Raw genomic sequence first — 22,253 nt, 5'->3', positions numbered from 1 at the left:
CGTAACCCTTCCTTGGCTTCTCAAAAATTTTGTTCACATTTATTGGCCCCGGGGGAAGCTCGAATTGATCATCCTCCACCCGAATCTTCGACTTGTATCGGTTATGGACATCAGCCCATGTCAAAGCCTCGTACTCCAACAAGCTTTCTTTTAATTTGAACGAAGTCGTTGAGCTCTGAACATTGAGCCCCTTTGTGAAAGCTTGTACAACCCATTCTTCTGGAACCGGGGGGAGTTCCATCTGTTCCCTTTGGAATCGGTTGACTAATTCACGCAGTAACTCGTCATCTCTTTGGGTTATACGGAAAATGTCGGCCTTACGGGCCTGTACCTTTTTGGCACCGGCGTGAACTTTGGTGAAGGTATCGGCGAGCATTTCGAAAGAGGTGATCGAATGTTCGGGTAGATGGTCATACCATGTCAATGCTCCTTTTGACAAAGTTTCCCCGAATTTTTTCAGCAACACCGATTCAATCTCGTCCTCCTCCATATCATTACCTTTTATGGCGCATGTGTATGATGTCACGTGTTCGTGTGGGTCCGTTGTGCCGTCATATTTCTGGATATCCGGCATTTTAAATCTCTTCGGGATTAATTTCGAGGTTGCACTCAGAGGAAAAGGCCTTTCGATGTACCTCTTCGAATCCGACCCCTTCAGTAAAGGCGGAGCCCCCGGGATTTGATCCACCCGAGAGTTGTATGTTTCGACCCTCTTTTCGGTCGAGTCTACCCGCTTTGACAAAGTTTCGAGCATTTTTAGAACCTCGGTGGAGGAACGAGCTTCGGATCCATTGCTCTCAATAACGTGTGCCTCATCCCTTCTGGGTTCAGCAACACCGCTCGTTTTCTCCGCGGTCGTTGTATCCCTTCCGTTCTGCAATCGGGCTATTGCGATTCCTTGTTCGACAATCGCCGCTTTCTGCTCCTGCAACATTTCAAAAATTTAACGTAAGTCAATATTATCATTCGGGGCTTCCGGTTCTTTCCGGCCCTGAGTCCGGGACAAAGTAACCGAATTATGTGTATTTAAAGGGTCGGTAGCCGGTTGGGCGGCATTCTCCTGGTCCACGGTGTTTGATGGTTGAGGCCCTCCCTCGAATTAATGGGGTTAGGATCAGCGGGGTTTGGCAGTCCTTCGTTTTCGGCCACGATTTCGTTGTTGTTGACGTGACCAGATTGCCCACTGTCAACCATTTAGTCCGTTTTTTAGAGACGAACAAAAGGTGTTTTTGATTTAGATGGGTAAGGTAGAGATCAAGATAAAAGACCACTATTATCCTAGCCCCACAATGGGCGCCAAACTGTTTACCCCGAATTTGGATAATCAATTAAAATTGTAGGTGAGGTATAGGATATGCGGTTATATCTTGAACTTATTTGATAGAGAAAAGAAATATATGGACGTGCTATAAAGGAGCAAGTGATGATCGATAGTTTGTTGTAGATTCGTGTATCTATTAATACACAAGTGTATTTGGTTTAAGTAACGTAAGAAACAAACACACCCAATATGGAACGAATCTGATGTATGAGAGGGAGATTTTGTATATATTTTGCTATTACAAGAATTCTTGATAAGAAGGAGTCAACCCCTTAAGAGGAGGACAATGCCCCTTATTTATAGTAGTGCCCCATGAGATTTATAGTAGTGCCCCATGGGCTTCAAACAACATAAACAAATAAAATAATAATAAAAAAGTTCTGAGTTGGGTTAGGTTGACCGTACGATCTGACACCCGTAAATTGGCAGTTGAACATGGCAGGACGCTATCGACGCGTGGCAACCGCGCAACGGATCACCCGGACCACCGGCCACGATCAAACGGGCTAACGGCCTCGACCAAACGGACCAATGACAACGATCAACCCGGTCATGGGCGAACCGGACCAAATGACGCCTTCTTTTGCTCCGATCCAAACATTCCTCCGGTTCAGAACAGGAGCCTTCATGTACGTTCTTGTTCTTTTCTTCCTTCGGTCTTTGATCTCACCTGTTTAACATATATCCGATTTTTACCGTATACATTATCTAGTTGTTATATTTATTGAACAGTGGAAGTAGGAGAGTGCCGTTGTTGGTATAATCTTCCTTATTTTCCTGCAATTCAATAAATTTGTGGTGAGTTTCCAATATATTGGTATGCATGCTGTGTACAAATAAATGTTGGGACAAATCATGCATAGATCAAAAAGGACTGACAAAAAGAATGGATATATCCAATTTGCATAAAAACAAGAAACCAAAGCTATTTTGGGTTTCAGCCATAGCTCCAATAAAGGATTTTTTTTGAAATGTGTGGTCTAAAACAAGCCTTAGATATTTGTGGGGCTGTAAATAATCTCATAAAGTTAAATTGTTTTTAAATATAGAAATGTGACAATCTTTTTGAGACAGACTAAAAAAAAAAGAAGGACAATCTTTTTAAGACAGATTAAAAAAAAAAAAAAACTTTTTGAGACAGAGAGAGTATATGAAATGTGCATATAGAACATAAATAAAAGCTGACGAATACGTATGCCAACTAGAAAAAGGAAGAATTAGAACCGGAATAGGCAGGCGCATATGGGAGAAAAGAAAAATAAAAGAATTTGCAATCTTTATTGAGTCAAAGTTTGGAAAAGATTACTCCCGCATCTCAATTTATACTATATTCTTCTCTTTTTAGTCAGTTAAAAAAAAAATATTTTGTAAAAGTTTAACTTTAAAATTTTTATTTTATCCTTAATGAAATAATTTCTAATCACAAAAAAAATTCTTAGACTTATTTTAGACAATATAACTTAATATTTTTCATTTCTTTTTTAACTTCGTGCCCAGTAAACATTCTTATATAGATTGGGACAGAGAAAGTAGTGTACTTGTGATCTTTTTCAACTTTCTCTTTCAAGGATGTCGGAGAAACAACATTCTCTAACTTGCTCTTTCGAGCTTCGGGGTCTAATGTATTATCAACATTTTCTTTATTATCATTCTTTTCACCGTCTAATGAAAATCTCAAATTCAGAGATATATCATGAATATCTCTCAACGAATCACTAGGTGAATCTGTTTCTAAATTTTCATCATCATCATCATCGGATCTCAGCCAGCGTGGTTGCCTTGGTTTGCAGCTAGCTATCCGGGAAAGATAAGTTTTACAGTGCTCAGGCCATGAGAAAAGGTGGATAGTTTTAAATCCATTTGCCCTGCATTTAGCCCACAATTGCTTATCGATCAGCAACCAACTTCAAAAGAGCATCAGCGATTGCCTGCTGATCATGGGGATCCACTAAGAGACCATTGTCAAGAACCTGCAAATAGGTCGAAGATCAATTTGAATCTAATTTGGTTGGAAGCTAGTCAGAACAGGATGGAAGGCATCAAAGGCAGTATATGACATAAATGCAACAGCATACCCTATGTATATCAACAGGGCCTCCATTTTTTGTGGCAACCATTGGGAGACCATAGGCCAGCCTGTTGCAAGGGAGATAAGTGCACAAGTCAATAAAGAAGACTTGCCAACTTATGATGAAGAATAACAATTTAGTACTAATTTAGTACACTATTCACACATGAGTTTTTGTTGGCCTCATAATTCGTGCGTGAAAGCTTAAACTTTTATTTTTGCAGTTTGGTCCTTTCACGCACTAATTTAGTGCGTGAAACTTACTTATGTTTTTTTTTTTTTTGTGTTAGTTTGGTTCAACTTTTTTTTTTGTCCTACAAAAATCGCGGTGTGTGGTATTGTTTCGTTACAGTTTATTTCTGAGACAAATCCCTTTTACATGGCTTATCTATTTCTGAGTGGACTTCCACCTAACAAAAAAGAGCCAATTTTGAAGATTTGGACTTAAAAGCATTCAAGTTGTTTCCACGCGCGGAAGGATATGGACAAAAAATAATGTTGTTGAAAACGGACAACGCTCTGGGCGTTATTTATTTATATTGTTTTTTGTTTTTTTCTCAAAGAAAACGCTCTCATGGTGCCTCTTCCAACGTAACAATAGTCCCTTTGACGCATATATATTTTGGAATGTGTTTTACTGAATATATAATACAGGTTGGACATTTGAGTAAAGGAATAAATCCTTCATCCATTCATCTCTTAAATTTCGATCTGACGTACATATATATCAGCACCTATAAAAGCAGGAGTCATCACAACAGTTATTTCTTTAGCTGTAAGTACACCCTTTATCCATATGAGCTTCATTTATCAGAAAATCTTCTATGTTGCCAATCACAAAAAACGTGTTTATTAAAGATTGTATGGAATTTTTTCTAGGAAGGAATAGCCATTGGACGGAGTTTTGCCATCATTAGAAATGAACAAGTTGATGGCAACAAGGAAATGATTGCCATTGGCCTCATGAACATTTTTGGATCTTTTGCTTCATGCTACTTGACCACCGGTAATATAATTATTCACTTAAATAAAGCTAAGAGTAATATTTATCAAGATATAGTATTTTTCACTTTGGGTCAAGCCCGCACGATTTAATTTCTACAAAGGACTGTTGGAAATATAAGGCAGGCTCTTGACAATATCATAATGGTACAAAGAGGACGGAAGAGGGAGAAAGGCATTAAGCTCACTTCATATCATATTAAAACTCCACTCTTACATAATAACATTACAAAAGGGGTATATATAGGTGTTAAAGGATAATTCTAGACAGAAAACTACTAAATGTTTTCATACTCTTATTATGAACTTGGTCATTTCATAAACACAAAATTATGCACACAGATAACATCAAAGTGCTTGAACTTATAATATTCAAAATTATATTTTCAACAAGGACCTCACACTATTAATAGATTCCTACACTTTATATGTTGGCTCCCAGTCTTTTCAGCTATTAATGTGAGACTTTGTCCCCACACTGAACAATAATGACCGCTTCTGATGGCGAATCTCCTGCAGAGAGCCCGATCCAGGACATATTACCTGTGAATCTCTTGCTATTGGCCGAAGTAAGTATAATGAAAACAAACTAAAATATATTTTTGAACCCGTTGCTTTAAATTCCTAATTCGCGAATACTTGTTTTTTGGAAAAGAATATTTTACACTAGCTAAGCTAAGCGTGGATTTAAAATAAAGAATATGGAGTATGTTTTATTTTCAGGGTCATTTTCTAGAACATTCAACGCCAGATACAAGACAGCAATGTCAAACGTGGTAATGTCAATATGCATGATGCTAACGTTGTTGTTCTTGGCTCCTCTCTTTAGTTACACGCCCATTGTCTCTCTCTCCGCGATCATCATGTCTGCAATGCTTGGGTTAATTGACTATGACAAGGCCTACCACCTCTTCAAGACCGATAAGTTTGATTTCTGCATTTGTATGACTGCTTTTTTTGGGGTTGCCTTCATAAGCATGGACATCGGCTTAATGTTATTTGTAAGCAATGCAAGCCCTAAACTATATATTTCTAAGAAATACATTAAACTGCTAGAAATGACTTCGTTTTTCTTTAATTCCCAGGTTGGACTTGCCTCAATAAGAGCACTTCTATATGTAGCAAGGCCAACAACTTGTAAGCTTGGAAGCATACTAGAAGCTGGACAGTATCGTGACATAGAGCAATATCCTGCTGCAAATGGCATCCCAGGAATTTTAATTCTCAAGTTTTCTTCTCTTATATACTTTGCAAATTGCAATTACATCAGAGAAAGGTACACCTTTTCTTCTATTTTCTCTCAAACTAGTATGTTTAATTAAGTTGACAAGTGGGGGTTGCTCAGTTGGTAAATGTCACGACCCAGCCCCGTGGGCCGCGACTGGTGCCCTTCCGGGACACCCCAAACGAACTCACACCAAATCATCGTAATCAGACTCGACCAAACTCAACATACGTTATTCGAACTCAACATCGCAATCAGACAACTACCGAACACTTATCCTAAGCAGTCGCCCGTACAAATCAAACAAATCGCAAATCAGAAAGGAGGCGGAATATACATCGCCAAATTTCACACACACACATCAGAAGGGTGGCGGAATGCACATCGCCCCCAAATGCATACACATACATACAAACTCAGAGGCCGACTTGGCCATAGTAGCGTACGAGCCACTTAAGGTCGTACAACAGACTCACATGTAAACACACCGGACCCACGACCCACAAATCTGACTACAGGCCTCTAGACAAAACAGAACATAAGAACATAGGACGGGACAGGGCCCCGCCGTACCCACTCATCCAAATATACAGAGTACAGACACAACAAAAGATATATACCAAAAGTAGACTCCGGATCAAGGGGAGCTTTCCAACACAGCAGAATGAGTAGCCTAAACTGGAGGACCACCCAAACGAGCTTCTGTACCTGCGGGCATGAAACACAGCCCCCGAAGAAACGGGGGTCAGTACGGGAGAAGTACTGAGTATGTAAAGCAGAAGGTACAGAAATCCCAAACATAGCTGGAGTCAGAAAGAACAAACACACCAACATCGCAAACAAAGCAAACCTGCGCGGGAGGCGAACGTACAAATGCAAATCAAATCATGTATAGGGTTTAGGAACGTGGTCACCCCCCCGACGCTGGTGCCACAACACATCATAACTCCAGAAGTTTTCAAATCACCGTACAGTCTCCAGACACATCATATCACACACACATCATATCATCAGAACATGTCAAATGCCATATCACATCATAACTCCATAAACGGTAACCGGCCCTATGGCGAGGCCTCGGAAACCGTAACACATCATAACTCCCGAATATATTATAGCGCGCACGATCACAAAGTCGGCCCGGGTACCGACGAACGAAATCATAGCAGACAGCACGAACAGAGTAGTGCAGAAACCATATGCATATCAAAAATAATTTACCGGACTCAACATATAGTTTACATATAGGTATATACCGACGCCAGAAGGCTCGGAGTAGGAATCGAATTGATAAAAGTAGGCATATAAAGGTTACGAAGTTCCAAACTGTCAAATTCGTAAGAAAACTGTTCATAAGTCATTTTTTCCGGAATTCTCACATCATCCCAAAGTACGGAACATGCATTAATGGCATAGGAAGTTTCAAACACATCCTTGAGTCATAAACAGAAGATTGCGAATCATAACAGACCCAAGCGAATCAAACAAACCGAATAAGGGGAGCCTCGGGGCTCGCGGGCCCACCTCGGGTCAAATTGAGGCGGCGGACACAAATCACAGACTTTCGGCTCCATAGAGCCATCTACGAAAGTTTCGAAGGGTTTCGGACACAACAGCACAAGTTATGGAGGTACGAACATTCTTTTAACCAAAAGTGACAAAAAAAGGGTTCAATCGCGCTGAGTGAATAGTGCTCGAACTTCAACTTCGATTTCCAAGAGCAGGGTTAATCCCGAGATTCCGAAATTTTCCTAGTGGGTCTAGGACATGCCAAAAGAATGAGAGGTAGGCTTTACATACCTGGTTGGCGCCTTACGCTCCTCAAATCGCAATTCCCGTTTCGCCCAGAAACTGCAAATGGTCACTTTTACCAGTTACTATTCATGAGAATTAACATTTTAGTCTTTGGGCTATATTTGGCTACCGAAATTTCGGCAGCACTTCCCCTATAAATCTAACACCCCCGAGACTTAGCTCGGCTCAAAATATAACAACATCAACAGCCCAAACATCATTACACAATACGAATTACAATCAAACACATTAACTTCACAATTGCACCTTATTTCGTAAGTTGGTAATCCTATTTCCAAACTCCGCAATTTCAACTCATATCCACATTATTGTATTCATTCATTCAAGATTATTCCATTACATAACAACAAGTTCCAAACCACATACAAACATCCCCAAAATTCACTACTTTCCAATTTTCATTCAAAACACCAAAAGTTACGACGAACGTTCTAACTTGCGTCGTTTCATTCCACACTCATTATCATCAACCATAAATCATATTTAAAGTCTTTAGTATCATATATATATATACTATGATATACACAAATATACCAAGGGTATACACTTTCCGATAACGTCCAAAATTATTTTCTAACACCAACTCAATTCCTTAATCAATCCTTTACAACATAATGACCACAACAACACATCATTCAAGCTAAACAAGATCAAATTCCTATGCCTTAAATCTTACAAAACCCACGGCCAAACACACTCTCTTTGCACACACACGCCATGCACAACACAACACCATTCCAAAATCTTTACGCCAATTCAATTACTAACACATATACATCCATTTCATATCATTAAAACATCAAAACCTTACCTTAATCTTAAGATCCCGATTCGCCGCAAACGTCGTCCTCTCGTCAAACTAGTTGTACCACCACGAAGAGCACCTCAAACCCATCAATTTTTCCAAAAGAGGCTAGGTGATTGGATTAGAAACAAGCCACGAATTTTTTTTTTTCTTTCTCTTTCTTTTTCGGCCGAAACCCCTTTCTCTTTGTTCTTGGATTTTTTTTTTTGATTAAAGTCTTGATAATTACCAAGTGATCATGATATATAAGCACATGACTCTTTAAAAGTGGGCTTGGGCCTCCCTTGGCCGGCCACTTCACAAAATTTGGGCCTCAACTTTGTTCAAATTCTCTTGGCCCAATTCATAATATGTCCCGCTTTGTAGTTCCCGAAACTAATTTCTAAAATTCCGAATTTACCCTCGGCCTTCCCCGAGGTCTTGACATCCATGATTTCATAATCAACATGAGCATAGCAACTTGGACCAAAATTATTTCCTCAACACACACAAGTCTTATTTATTTCTTGATTTCTCGTTATACGAAAATACGGGACATAACAGTAAATCACCTCCATCCATGATCAATAGGTCCAGGGTTCCAGCCACGCTGGAGGGGAAGTGGGAAAATGTCACGACCCAACCGGAGGGCCATGACGGGCACCCGGTGCTAACCCACCCGGGTACCTCTTATCGTACTCTCATATTCACATCTAGGTGAGCCACATGACTTACTCATAATTTATATGCATCAATAGTGCTAATCTCGTTGGGCAACAACACATTTATATCATCATCAATAACAATGCCCATATCCATATATACAAGCCGACGAGGCTACCAAAATGACATACAAAAATGTAAGCCGACAAGGCTACAAGACATCTAACCATACACAACTGTCTACGAACCTCTAAGAAGAGTATGCCACATCATATAGATGGGACAGGACCCCGCCATGCCCATAGGTAAGTACACAAAAGAATAAATACCAAAAGCTGTAGCTCCGGATGAAATGGAGCTCCGCTATGTAGTCCCTGAATAAGAAGTCTATAGATCAAGCCTATCTCCCTGTCCACCTGCGGGCATGACGCAACGTATACAAACAAAAGGATGGCAGTACGAATAATGTACTGAGTATGTAAAGCATGGTCAACATCATAATAGGAGCATAAGAGACAACATAAAAGATAGCATAAGCAACATCATAATAGGAGCATAGTTACTTACTGGTCTTTCATAGGGACCTTCCACTTCTAATGCGTGCTCGTGCACATACATGTGTACATATACATATATCTATATTCGTATTCATATTCAAATCCGTATTCGTATCCATGTTCATATCTATAGCATAGCCGACCATAGTGGTTCGGTGGTTTCACATACCCGGCCATGACAAGGCTTGGTGTCATACATACCTGGCCCTACCAAGGCTCAGTGTTATACTGTCACGCCCCAAAACCCACCCTAGACGTGACCGGCATCCGACGTCATGAACAACATCGGAAGAACCTAAACAACACAATAATAATACTTGAACCCGCCAGGTTTAACATTCGCCTCCAACAGTTTATAAATTAAATGTAACAAATCATGAATACTTGAATTAAATCAGCGAAGTCTTTATAATTTAAATGATTCACCCAAAACATGATAGTGTGCCCGAAAGAGTTAAATGACAACTCTTTTTCTACACACATTCGAATGTAAACTAAGGAGCTTCTAAGAATAAGGAGTAAATGTCTAACCCATCGGGACGCAGCCCGGAAACTAAAATAAATAAATAGAGTGTCCCACGAATGAATGTGTGGGCTCACCAAATCAGCAGCAACAACAAGTCTTTCCTAAAGGCCTGGAGTATCAAGAACCTGCTCTTCTCTGTTACCTAGCATACCATAAAAAACAACAATGGTATGCCTGAGTACTTCGTACTCAGTGAGTGCCTCGGGGACAATGAGTAATAAGAAAATAGAGTACATAATACATAAAGAAATTAGTCTTTCCAGTCAGGTGAGAGCGATGTAAGAACAGTTATTCAGTTTATGTATCTCAATAATAAGTATCAAAACCCATTTATAAAGCCTCTTGTCCAGTTACAACTTCAAATATGCCTTTTTAATCAATTAAGATAGTCATCAACAATTCCATAAGAGAATAAGAGAATAAGAATGTCACACATGCCAATATAGGCTCAAGAATCAAGCATATCGCGCATAGCGCACCATACCAGAATATATAATTCTCGGTGGCTATCCTTCCTCCCGAATAGCTAGGCATAAACCATACCGGACTATGTAGTACGCGGTGGCTATCCTTCCTCCCGAATAGCTAGGCATAAATCACACCCCGGGTAGCGAACCCAGCGGTGGCCACTCTTCCTCCCGAATGACTAGGCAATGACACACTAGGATCCATAGTGGCTACCCTTCCTCCTGAGTAGCTAGGCCAAACACCACAACAAAGTTCATAGCATAGAAGTCGATTCACAAATTATCTCAAAGTAGTCACACCATCAATAACATAAACGTTCATTATGCATATCGAAAGAATAAGTCATTCCAATCAATGTTTTGAAAACGCACAACCTTTTTACAAAGATTTCCATGTCCCAATTCACCAATGAGAATGTCATTACCAACTCTTAACTAGCATTACTAAGCATCTCTTATAGAGGAAAACATTCATAATATCTTATACATATATATGGTTTGTTACAATCTAGGTTTAATGTGGATTTGTCCCCTCACACACATTAATCACCATTTATACATGAATTAGAGTTCAAGAAACATGAAAAGATTTCTTTTACTTTCATGCATTAAAGAATCTTGAATAAAATTTATACTTCCAACAATAGTTTCAAAAAGTGATTTTCATTCAAAATAGGTTTTTAAAAGAGAGACATACCTTAATTTGTTAAACAAGGTTTAACAAACCATTTTTCTAATGAAGAACACCCAAACCCTAGCTTGAATCACTTTGGGAAGAATTATGTTGCAAACCCTAGGTTTTGGTCACAAAAATCATGTTAAGAATCATGAGTTTGATGTTAGAATGAATTAGTAATGTTAAGGATGCCCTTACCTTTGATTTGAAGACTTGGGGGAATGATTTTCGTCCTTAGGGTTGTTTAGGAAGTGGAGGAATAAACAAAACAAGTGTCCTATTTATATTTTTCTGGTGAAAACGGGCCAAAGGATGCTCCCGAAGGACGGACCGTCCTTCGTGTTACGGACCGTTCTTTGGACCGTCCTTTAGTGAAAATTTCCAGAGAGTTCTGGTATTTTTTGACACGTTACGGTGCCATGTTACGGCCCGTAACACGTGTTACAGTCTGTAACGTCTCACCGTAACACAGGACAAATTTCTAGCGAAGATAGGCTTCAGTAAACAGGCATAACCTTTTGTACGTAACTTTTCTTGGGCTGGGCGACCTACCGTTGGAAAGCTATTTCAAAGAGCTACAACTTTCATCAAGGAAGTTTTTTCCAAATTAGCGACACATTTTCATGCAAATCACCCAGAAGACAGACCTACCAAAACTTAGGTGAATTTAAGAGGCCTTAAGAACTTCACTAGTTGGTTTGACTTCAAAACGACCATCTTCCACCCGAATTCATCAAGAATGGATTCATATAGATATAATATCATCTTAATACTAGATGTTTTTACACATTCACACCTAGTTCAAGTTTACGGGGTGTTACATATACGTACCCAACTGCAGTGGTGCGCGCGCAATAGGTATCATACCCGGCCATATAAGCTCGGTGTTATTTAATATTCATACATACTTAGATCCGTATACGTAGGAGTTCATTAGTATCGTCGTCATCATTGACATCATAATTATCGTTACATCTATCCTTAGAGGATCAACTATCATATAAGAGAGACAATAGAATCGTGAACGTATCGAGAATCGTAAGCTTTGGTAATCTTAGCGATAGAGTCAATTGGAAGACATTATGGAACTCATGAAAGGATACATATAGCAAGGGAATCATGCCTTAATGAAAGAAGGGTTAGCCTTACATACTTCTTCATCTCCTCAACTATTTAACGTTCACCATTGAAGCTTGAATAATATACATTTAGAAGGATTCATACTGTGGTTAAGCCTTAATGATACTCTTCAATTCAAACTAGGATAATTCATGTTCTAATGAAAATTGGGCAGCATTTCCCCTATTTCTTCAACATCCACCATATCACAAGACAATTCCCAACGACCACAATAACATCCATAATATACTCATAATATCATAATCACGTGATCACACTTCGTTAAGCCTTCAAAATTCATCCTTATATTTAACTTATGCTAGCCATTTCATACCCATTTTATCACATTTTCATATAATGCTTCCTCATCACCATTATTACCTCCCATAGCAAGATTATATCCATATCATACTAAGAATCATAACTCAAGTTAGCATACTACTCTAAAACATCATAAAAATTACATTTAGAACTCATTTTCTACTTTCTTCTTCTACCAAAGTTATTCAACAACTAAACATTCTTGATAACGTGTAATAAGTATGAAAACTAACCTTTTATGTCATAAGAATGAGCTTTGGAGAAATCTATCAACTTATATGAAAACCCTAGCTTGAATATCCAAAGAATTCTTGGAGTTTATTAACCCTAGCAAGACCACTAGCACATGGGTATCTTGATCCTTGCCTCTTGATATTTAATCTCCCTTGGATTTTGGCTTGGATTAGTTTATGGAGTGGAAGAGAGGGTTTTTAGAGAACTTTTGGATCTGATTTGGTAAAATGAAATGTCCAAATGAAGTGGAACGAAATATATAAAGCGGAACTTAAAATCCCATCGGGCAATTCTGCTCCCATTTTGACAGGCCGTAAAAATTCCTACGGACCGTCAAAATGGTCCGTAGAACTGCCCAGTGAAATATAGTTCACTGTTACCATTTGACGCTGGGCTAGTGCAACTTGACGGACCGCAAAATTTTCTGCGGGGTGTCAAAATTCCTGCGGGCCTTCAAATGGTCCGCAGAAAGTTTCTGCTCAGACCGTCTGTTGTAAAACATGCATAACTTTTTACTCAGACGTCACATTGACGAATGGTTTGTTGCGTTGGAAACTAGAATCGATGAAATTCAATTTGGACAAAATAAACATACAAAAAATCCTCATATTCTAGGAGATATGCCTCCCCCAATCTGGACCAAAATCCTGTCCGAAAATTTTGCCAAGTTTTACCAAAGTTCCCACAAACTCCATTCCTTTAGTTGTTTGTTCTTAAATCCTTCCATAGATCATTTCATGGGCTTAAACCCCCATAACCATAATATGGGAACATGTAATCTCATATATCCTAAGGTAACTCCTGTTTTCATGATTAGGACAACTAATGCCTAACGAATCTCAACGGACGAAACTACGAGGTGTAACAGAAAACACTCTTAGGAACATTCGTCCTCGAATGATAGACTCTTGGGGATTCTACAAAAATTTTAGCAGAGTTTCCCCTATAATATGGCACTACCATCCTGCACAGCAACCAAAAATACATCGCCTCACAGGGCTATAACAACACAGCAATAACCATGGCCACACACGACCAAGAAAACATCAAGAAAATCATTACATACCTGAGATTAATGACGACTCTGCCTGAATCTCTTTTGAAGGTGAAAATAAATGCGGGTACCTGGATTTTATGTCCTCTTCGGCTTCCCAAGTCATTTCCTCTCTATTATTATTCTTCCATAAAACTTTAACTGAAGCTACCTCTTTGGTTCTGAGCTTTCGTACTTGCTTACCTAAAATGGCAATGGGGACTTCTTCATAAGACAATTGTTTAGTAACTTGGACATCATCTATTGGCACAATTCTAGAAGGATCTCCAATACACTTATGAAGCATCGATACATGGAAAACTGGAGGGACTGACTCCAAATCCGTTGGTAGGTCTAATTCATAAGCCACTTGGCCTACCTTGCGTACAATCTCATAAGGTCCAATGTACCGGGGACTAAGCTTGCCCTTTTTGCCAAATCTCATGATGCCCTTCATTGGCGACACCTTCAAGAATACCTAATCTTTCACTTGGAATTCTATGTCTCTTAGACGATTATCTGCATAGGATTTCTGTCGACTCTGAGCTGTTAATAATCGATATTGTATGAGCTTGACTTTCTCTATAGCTTTCTGGACCAAGTCTGGTCCTATCAATTTGGTCTCTCCAACTTCGAACCACCCAATTGGAGATCTACACTTTTGCCCATATAAAGCCTCGTATGGGGCCATTTGGATACTAGAATGATAACTATTGTTATAGGCAAATTCAATACGTGGTAAGTGATCATCCCAACCACCTCCAAAATCCAATACAAATGCTCATAACATATCCTCAAGAGTCTGAATGGTACGTTCAGCTTGCCCATCCATCTGTGGGTGAAATGTCATGCTAAGGCTCACTTGAGTCCCCAAACCTTCTTGGAATGATTTCCAAAAGTTGGATGTAAACAGAGTCCCGCAATCGGAGATAATAGATATTGGAACACAGTGAAGTCGCACTATCTCTTTAACATAAAGCTTTGCATAATCTTTTGCCACATATATAGTTCTGACTGGTAAGAAATTAGCTGACTTCGTGAGTCTATCCTCAATCACCCATATAAAATCATACTTACGTCGAGAACGGGGTAAGCCTGTAATGAAGTCCATGTTAATTACTTCCCATTTCCAAGTTGGAATTTCTATAGCTTGCAACAATCCACCTGGCTTTTGGTGCTCAATTTTCACTTGCTGACAGTTAGGACATTGAGCTACGAATTCCGCTATATCTTTCTTCATACCATTCCACTAATATATAGATTTAAGATCATGATACATTTTCGTTGCTCCTGGGTGAACAGAATAACGGGAACAATGGGCTTCTCTCAATATTTGGTGGCGTAATCCTGCCACATCAGGAACACATAACCTGCCTCGGCATCGGAGAACTCCATCTCCAGAAATCTCAAATGATGACTTCTCCTTCTGAGGGAGTGTATTTCTGTAATGAATTAGCATGGGATCTTCGTATTGACGCTCTTTCACTTCCACTACTAGTGACGAGACCGCTGCATTTTCAATGATATCTCCCATACTACCTGAGTCCACTACTCGAACTCCTAGGATAGCTAACTGCTGGAGCTCACGAGTTAGCTTCTTTTTCCTTGGCTGAACATCACATAAACTTCCCATGGATCTACAGCGAAGAGCATCAGCCATAATATTCACTTTTCCAGGATGATACAGGATGTCAACATCATAGTCCTTCAACAATTCCAACCACCGCCGTTGCCATAAATTCAATTCCTTCTGCTTGAAGATATACTGAAGGCTCTTATGATCTGTATAAATATCAACATGGACACCATACAAATAATGTCTCCACATCTTCAATGCATGAATTACTGCATCCAATTCAAGATCATGGGTCGGATAATTTTTCTCATATTTCCACAACTGTCTTGAAGCATACGCAATCACCTTACCATGTTGCATCAACACACAGCCTAACCCAATGCCTGAAGCATCACAATAGACAACATAACCTTTCGATCCCTCTGGAAGTGTCAGGACTGGAGCGGAAGTTAATCTATCCTTTAGCTCTTGGAAATTACGTTCACAAGCATATGTCCATTGAAACTTAGCTAATTTCTAGGTCAGCTTCGTGAGTGGTGTAGAAATAGAAGAAAAGCTTTCTACAAATCTCCTGTAATATCCTGCTAAGCCCAGAAAACTACGGACCTCCGTAGGTGTTGTGGGCCTTGGCTAAGTCTTCATCGCCTCAATCTTTTGGGTATCTATCCAAATGCCATCAACTGAAATAATATTCCCCAAAAAGGTCACTGAGTTCAACCAAAATTCACACTTAGAAAATTTGGCAAATAACTCTCGAGTTTGAAGAACTCCAAGAATGGTACGCAAATGATCCGCATGTTCTGCCTCGGACCTAGAATATACCAGGATATCGTCAATGAACACAATCACAAATAAATCTAAGAAGGGCCTGAACACATTGTTCATCAAATCCATAAATACTATCAGTGCATTAGTTAGCCCAAATGACATTATCCGGAACTTAAACTGGCCGTATCTGGTTCTGAAGGCTGTCTTAGGAATATCTTTCTTCGTAACTCGCACTTGATGATACCTGGATCTCAAATCTATCTTTGAAACCCATTTGGAGCCTTGCAATTGGTCAAATAAATCATCAATCCTTGGAAGAGGATATTTATTCTTGATTGTCACCTTATTTAGCTACCGATAGTCAATGCACATTCGCAAGGAGCCATATTTCTTTCGCACAAACAACACGGGTGCTCCCCACGGGGAAGAACTAGGCCTAATAAAACCTTTTTCAAGCAAGTCCTTTAATTGCTCCTTTAATTTTTTCAACTCTACGGGAGCCATTCCGTAAGGTGGAATAGATATGGCCTTTGTATTCGGTAGCACGTCTATAGAAAAATCAATCTCCCATACAGGAGGGAGACCTGGAAGCTCTTCCGGGAATACATCCGGAAACACATTCACCACGGAGACAGACTGAAGAGTTGGCGATTCAGCTTCTACATCATAAACCCGAACTAGATGGTAAATACAACCTTTGGCGATCATTTTCCTTGCCTCGAGATAGAAAATAAACCCACCTTTTAGGGACGCAGTATTTCCTTTCCATTCTAAAACTGGTTCTCCTGGAAACTGGAAGCGAACCAATTTCGTTCTACAATCAACATTGGCATAACAAGAAGCTAACCAATCCATACCCATGATAACGTCAAAATCCACCATTTTTAACTCATGTAAGTCAACCATAGTATGATGGTCACAAATCACAACTACACAATTTTTATATACTCGACTAGCTATTACCGGTTCACCAACGGGTGTAGATACCTCAAAAGGTCTGATCGACTCCGGTTTGACCCCAAACCGACCCGCAATATATGGAGTAACAATGACAATGTGGACCTCGGATCTATCAAAGCATATACATCATGAGAAAATACCGATAATATACCTGTGAAAACATCAGGAGAAGACTCAAGATCTTGGCGTCCAGCCAAGGCATAAATACAGTGCGGAGGACCGCTGGAACTGGGAGCTCTCCCTCTACCTCTACCATTGCTGATCGGCGCCTATGAACCTTGTCCCATAGGGTGTATGGATGATGAAGACCCAACTGCCGATCCTGAAGGATGGACTCTACCCCTACCACCAACCGAGGGGCAATCACGCATGATATGGCCTGGCTGACTGCATATATAGCAAACCTCTAAACCTAGTCGACACTGGCCCCAATGTAACTTCCCACACTGGGAACATCGTGGCATAGGTGGCCTAGCCTGACCCGAATCACCCCTGAACTGAGAACCCGAAGCTTTGAAACTCTGAATCGGCCCAGAATAAGTAGATTTGTCAATTCTCTGGCCTGTAAACCGTAAAGGCGCACTAGTCATAGAATGGCCTGAATGCCTAGAAAACTGCTGTCTTGGCCCACCTGTAAACTCACTTGTTGGACCCGAAGATCTAGCCCTCTTGTTATACCCCCTATCATGTTCACGCTCACTCCTTTGTTGTTGTTGGCTTTCTTCCAAATTTTGGGCATGGGCTTGAATGCGTGAAATATCCAGGTTGTCCTGAAGGGACGCAGTCAAGAACCTATCCATCAAATGTGGCCCTAGGCCTCTAACAAATCGTTGCACTCGGTTACCCATATCCGCTGCCATAGCCGGAGCATACCTAGTCAAAGAGTTAAAGCGGATACTATAATTTAAAGCACTAATACTTCCTTGCCTAAGGTTTAAGAACTTAGCGGCTCTAACCCGTCGAACCTCTGGGGGCAAGTAATGTCGGAGGAAGGCATCCAAAAATTCTTGCCATACCGGGGGAGGTGCAATGACTCCCCGTGAAGCCATTCAAACTGTGTACCAATGAATCGCGACATCCCTCAATCTATAGGATACTAACTCCACTGATTCAATGTCCGAAACATGCATTAACCGAAGTGTCCTCAACATCCTATCAATAAAATTCTAAGGGTCCTCATCCGGTTTCGACCCGAAGAATTCTAGAGGATTCAAGCTAATAAAATCATGGGCCCTTGCACTAGCAACCCTATCACCTTGCCCTGTACCTTGCCGCTGAGTCTTGGTGGCAACCAATTGAGTAAGTAAATGAATGGCCTCTTTTACATCGTGGCCCGATGCATCCGGTGGAGGAGTTGGAGGTGCTGGAGCTGGGGCTGAGGCTCCTTCATGCTCCTCAGAAATGGGTACTGAGTGAGAGGAATGAGATTGAGTCGCATTCTAGGACTCACTTTCCTCTACAACCGTTGACGGTGGTCTTTCAGCCCGGTTTGTTGCCACTGTCTTTCCCTTTTGTGCTGCCGTAGCTTTTCTCTTTAGAGGCATTTCTGAAATACATAATTCACAGTTAGAGGAAAAATAAATCCTTATATCATGGCTCTATCGCACGATCTTATGAATAAAAAAGGTTATTCATTCCTAAAATGCCCGCAGCCTACTATTTATAAGTGTGGCGCGCAACACACCCATAAACAAGACTCTACTAGACACGGCTCGTAGACACGCCATAGGATAGAACTGCTCTGATACCACTTTTGTCACGCCCAACCGGAGGGCCATGACGGGTACCCAGTGCTAACCCACCCGGGCACCTCTTATCGTACTCTCATATTCACATCTAGGTGAGCCACATGGCTTACTCATAATTTATAAGCATCAATAGTGCTAATCTCGTTGGGCAATAACACATTTATATCATCATCAATAATAATGCCCATATCCATATATACAAGCCGAAGAGGCTATCAAAATGATATACAAAAATATAAGTCGACAAGGCTACAAGACATCTAACCATACACAACTATCTACGAGCCTATAAGAAGAGTATTTCACATCATATAGACGGGACAGGACCCCGTCATGCCCATAGGTATGTACACAAAAGAATAAATACCAAAACCTGTAGCTCCGAATGAAATGGAGCTCCCCTATGTAGTCCCTGAATAAGAAGTCTACGGATCAAGCCTATCTTCCTGTCCACCTGCGGGCATGACGCAACGTCCACAAACAAAAGGACGTCAGTACGAATAATGTACTGAGTATGTAAAGCATGGTCAACATCATAATAGAAGCATAAGAGACAGCATAAAAGATAGCATAAGCAACATCATAATAGGAGCATATTTACTTACTCGTCTTTCATAGGGACCTTCCACTTCTAATGCGTGCTCATGCACATACATGTGTACATATACATATATCCATATTCGTATTCGTATCATTGTTCATATCTATAGCATACCTGACCATAGTGGTTTGGTGGTTTCACATACCCGGCCATGACAAGGCTCGGTGTCACACATACCTGGCCCTACCAAGGCTCAGTGTTATACGTACCCAACTGCAGTGGTACGCACGCAATAGGTATCATACCTGGCCATATAAGCTCGGTGTTACCTAATAGTCATACATACTTAAATTCCTATACGTAGGAGTTCATTAGTATCATCGTCATCATTGACATCATCATTTTCATTACATCTATCCTTAGAGGATCAACTATCATATAAGCGATACAATAGAATCGTGAACGTATCAAGAATCGTAAGCTTTGGTAATCTTAGCGATAGAGTCAATTGGAAGACATTATGAAACTCATGAAAGGATACATATAGCTAGTGAACCATGCCTTAATGAAAGAAGGTTTAGCCTTACAAACCTCTTCGTCTCCTCAACTATTTAACGTTCACCGTTGAAGCTTGAGTAATCTACATTTAGAAGGATTCATACCATGGTTAAGCCTTAATGATACTCTTCAATTCAAACTAGGATAATTCATGTTCTAATGAAAATTGGGCAGCATTTCCCCTATTTCGTCAACTTCCACCATATCACAAAACAACTGCCAACGACCACAATAACATCCATAATATACTCATAATATCATAATCACGTGATCATACTTCGTTAAGCCTTCAAAATTCATCCTTATATTTAACTTATGCTAGCCACTTCATACCCATTTTAGAACATTTTCATATAATGCTTCCTCATCACCATTATTACCTCCCATAGCACGATTATATCCATATCATACTAAGAATCATAACTCAAGTTACCATACTACTCAAAAACATCATAAAAACTACATTTAGAACTCATTTTCTACTTTCTTCTTCTACCCAAGTTGTTCAACAACTAAACATTTTTGATAACATGTAACAAGTATGAAAACGAAAGTTTTATCTCATAAGAATGAGCTTTAGAGCAAGCTATAAACTTATATGAAAACCCTATCTTGAATATCCAAAGAATTCTTGGAGTTTATTAACCCTAGCAAGACCTCTAGCACATGGGTATCTTGATCCTTGCCTCTTGATATTTAATCTCCCTTGGATTTTGGCTTGGATTAGTTTATGGAGTGGAAGAGTGAGTTTTTAGAGAGCTTTTGGATCTGATTTGGTAAAATGAAATGTCCAAATGAAGTGGAACGAAATATATAAAGCGGAACTTAAAATCTTGTCAGGCAATTCTGCGCCCATTTTGACGGGCCGTAAAAATTCATACGGACCGTCAAAATGGTCCGTAGAACTGCCCAATCAAATATGGTTCACTGTGACCATTTGACGCTGGGCTGGTGCAATTTGACAGACCGCAGAATTTTCTGCGGGGCCTCAAAATTCGTGCGGGCCGTCAAATGGTCCGCAGAAATTTTCTGCTCAGACAGTCTGTCGTAAAACATGCATAACGTTTTACTCAGACGTCACATTGACAAACGGTTTGTTGCATTGGAAACTAGACTCGATGAAATTTAATTTGGACAAAAGAAACACACCAAAACTCCTCATATTCTAGGTGGTATGCCTCCCCAAATCTGGACCAAAATCCTGTTCGAAAATTTTGCCAAGTTTTACCAAAGTTCCCACAAACTCCATTCCTTTATTTGTTTGTTCTTAAATCCTTCCATAGATCATTTCATGGGCTTAAACCCCCATAACCATAATATGGGAACATGTAATCTCATATATCCTAAGGTAACTCCCGTTTCCACGATTAGGACAACTAACGCCTAATGAATCTTAACGGACGAAACTACGAGGTGTAACAGAAAACACTATAGATGCTCCAAATTGGGAGGTAAAAAAATGTGTGTTTATGCTATTGATCTTATCCTTATAATAGTTAATTTGATCTTTTTTGATGGATTACACAGGATTCTTAGATGGATCAGAGATGAGCATTCACTTACCGATTCTAAAGGAAATGAAATTGAATACTTGTTACTAGAATTAGGAGGTACTCGTATATATTATGATTAATGAACAAAATGGAGAAATTAGTATATTTCCTTATTATGTTTTAATGCAATGGTAACGTTGCTGAATCAAAACAATATGATGCAACAGGTATTACATCGATTGATATAACGTACGGGTGTTGAAACGTTATTAGAAATTCAAAGGTGCGTAGAAGCAAAAGGGATCAAGGTAAAATCAAACTCTTTAATCTTTTTTTCTCTCCAATTAATTACTTTTGGCATGGTATAGAAAGTCCATACACTTATGGGTACTTTTCTTCTCCTTAATTTTCAATGTTTTTGTAGATGGTTTTGGTTAATTCGAGGTTGGGAGTCATGGAAAAGTTAATGGTGATAGAGTTGATAAATACCATTGGAAAATAATATGTGTTATTAACAATTGAAGATGCAATTGATGCTTGCAAATTTTCACTCAAATGTTCGGATCAGATGAAAAGTGAAAATCTTGAAATAGTTTAACATTTTCATTGTGACAGCTGAAAATGCGCGTACTAAATTTTCTTCGATCGTAAATGTGTACCTTTATTATTGACGACTTGTTTGTTCTTCTATGAATCCCAAGGTTAATACACAATTTGCTTTCTTTAAGCATTGATTAATAATCTCTTTTCATGATTATGTTTGTCAAGTTAATGACAAAATTATAGTGTTGTCAGTAG

The 22,253-nt window shown here is 39.7% G+C and overlaps 1 protein-coding gene across 1 annotated transcript; it reads left to right on the top strand.

Moving 5' to 3' along the window:
- Positions 1-4,128: 4,128 nt before the first annotated feature.
- LOC132644055 (probable sulfate transporter 3.5) lies at positions 4,129-21,893 on the top strand. Its single transcript, XM_060360603.1, has 5 exons — positions 4,129-4,395; positions 5,115-5,392; positions 5,477-5,667; positions 21,490-21,572; positions 21,880-21,893. The coding sequence occupies exons 1-5, from the start codon at positions 4,335-4,337 to the stop codon at positions 21,891-21,893; spliced, it is 627 nt and encodes a 208-aa protein (XP_060216586.1). The 5' UTR covers positions 4,129-4,334.
- Positions 21,894-22,253: the final 360 nt, after the last annotated feature.

The sequence above is a fragment of the Lycium barbarum genome, chromosome 6 (assembly GCF_019175385.1).
Source record: "Lycium barbarum isolate Lr01 chromosome 6, ASM1917538v2, whole genome shotgun sequence".
NCBI lineage: Eukaryota > Viridiplantae > Streptophyta > Magnoliopsida > Solanales > Solanaceae > Lycium > Lycium barbarum.
This window is presented reverse-complemented; position numbering and strand designations above follow the sequence as displayed.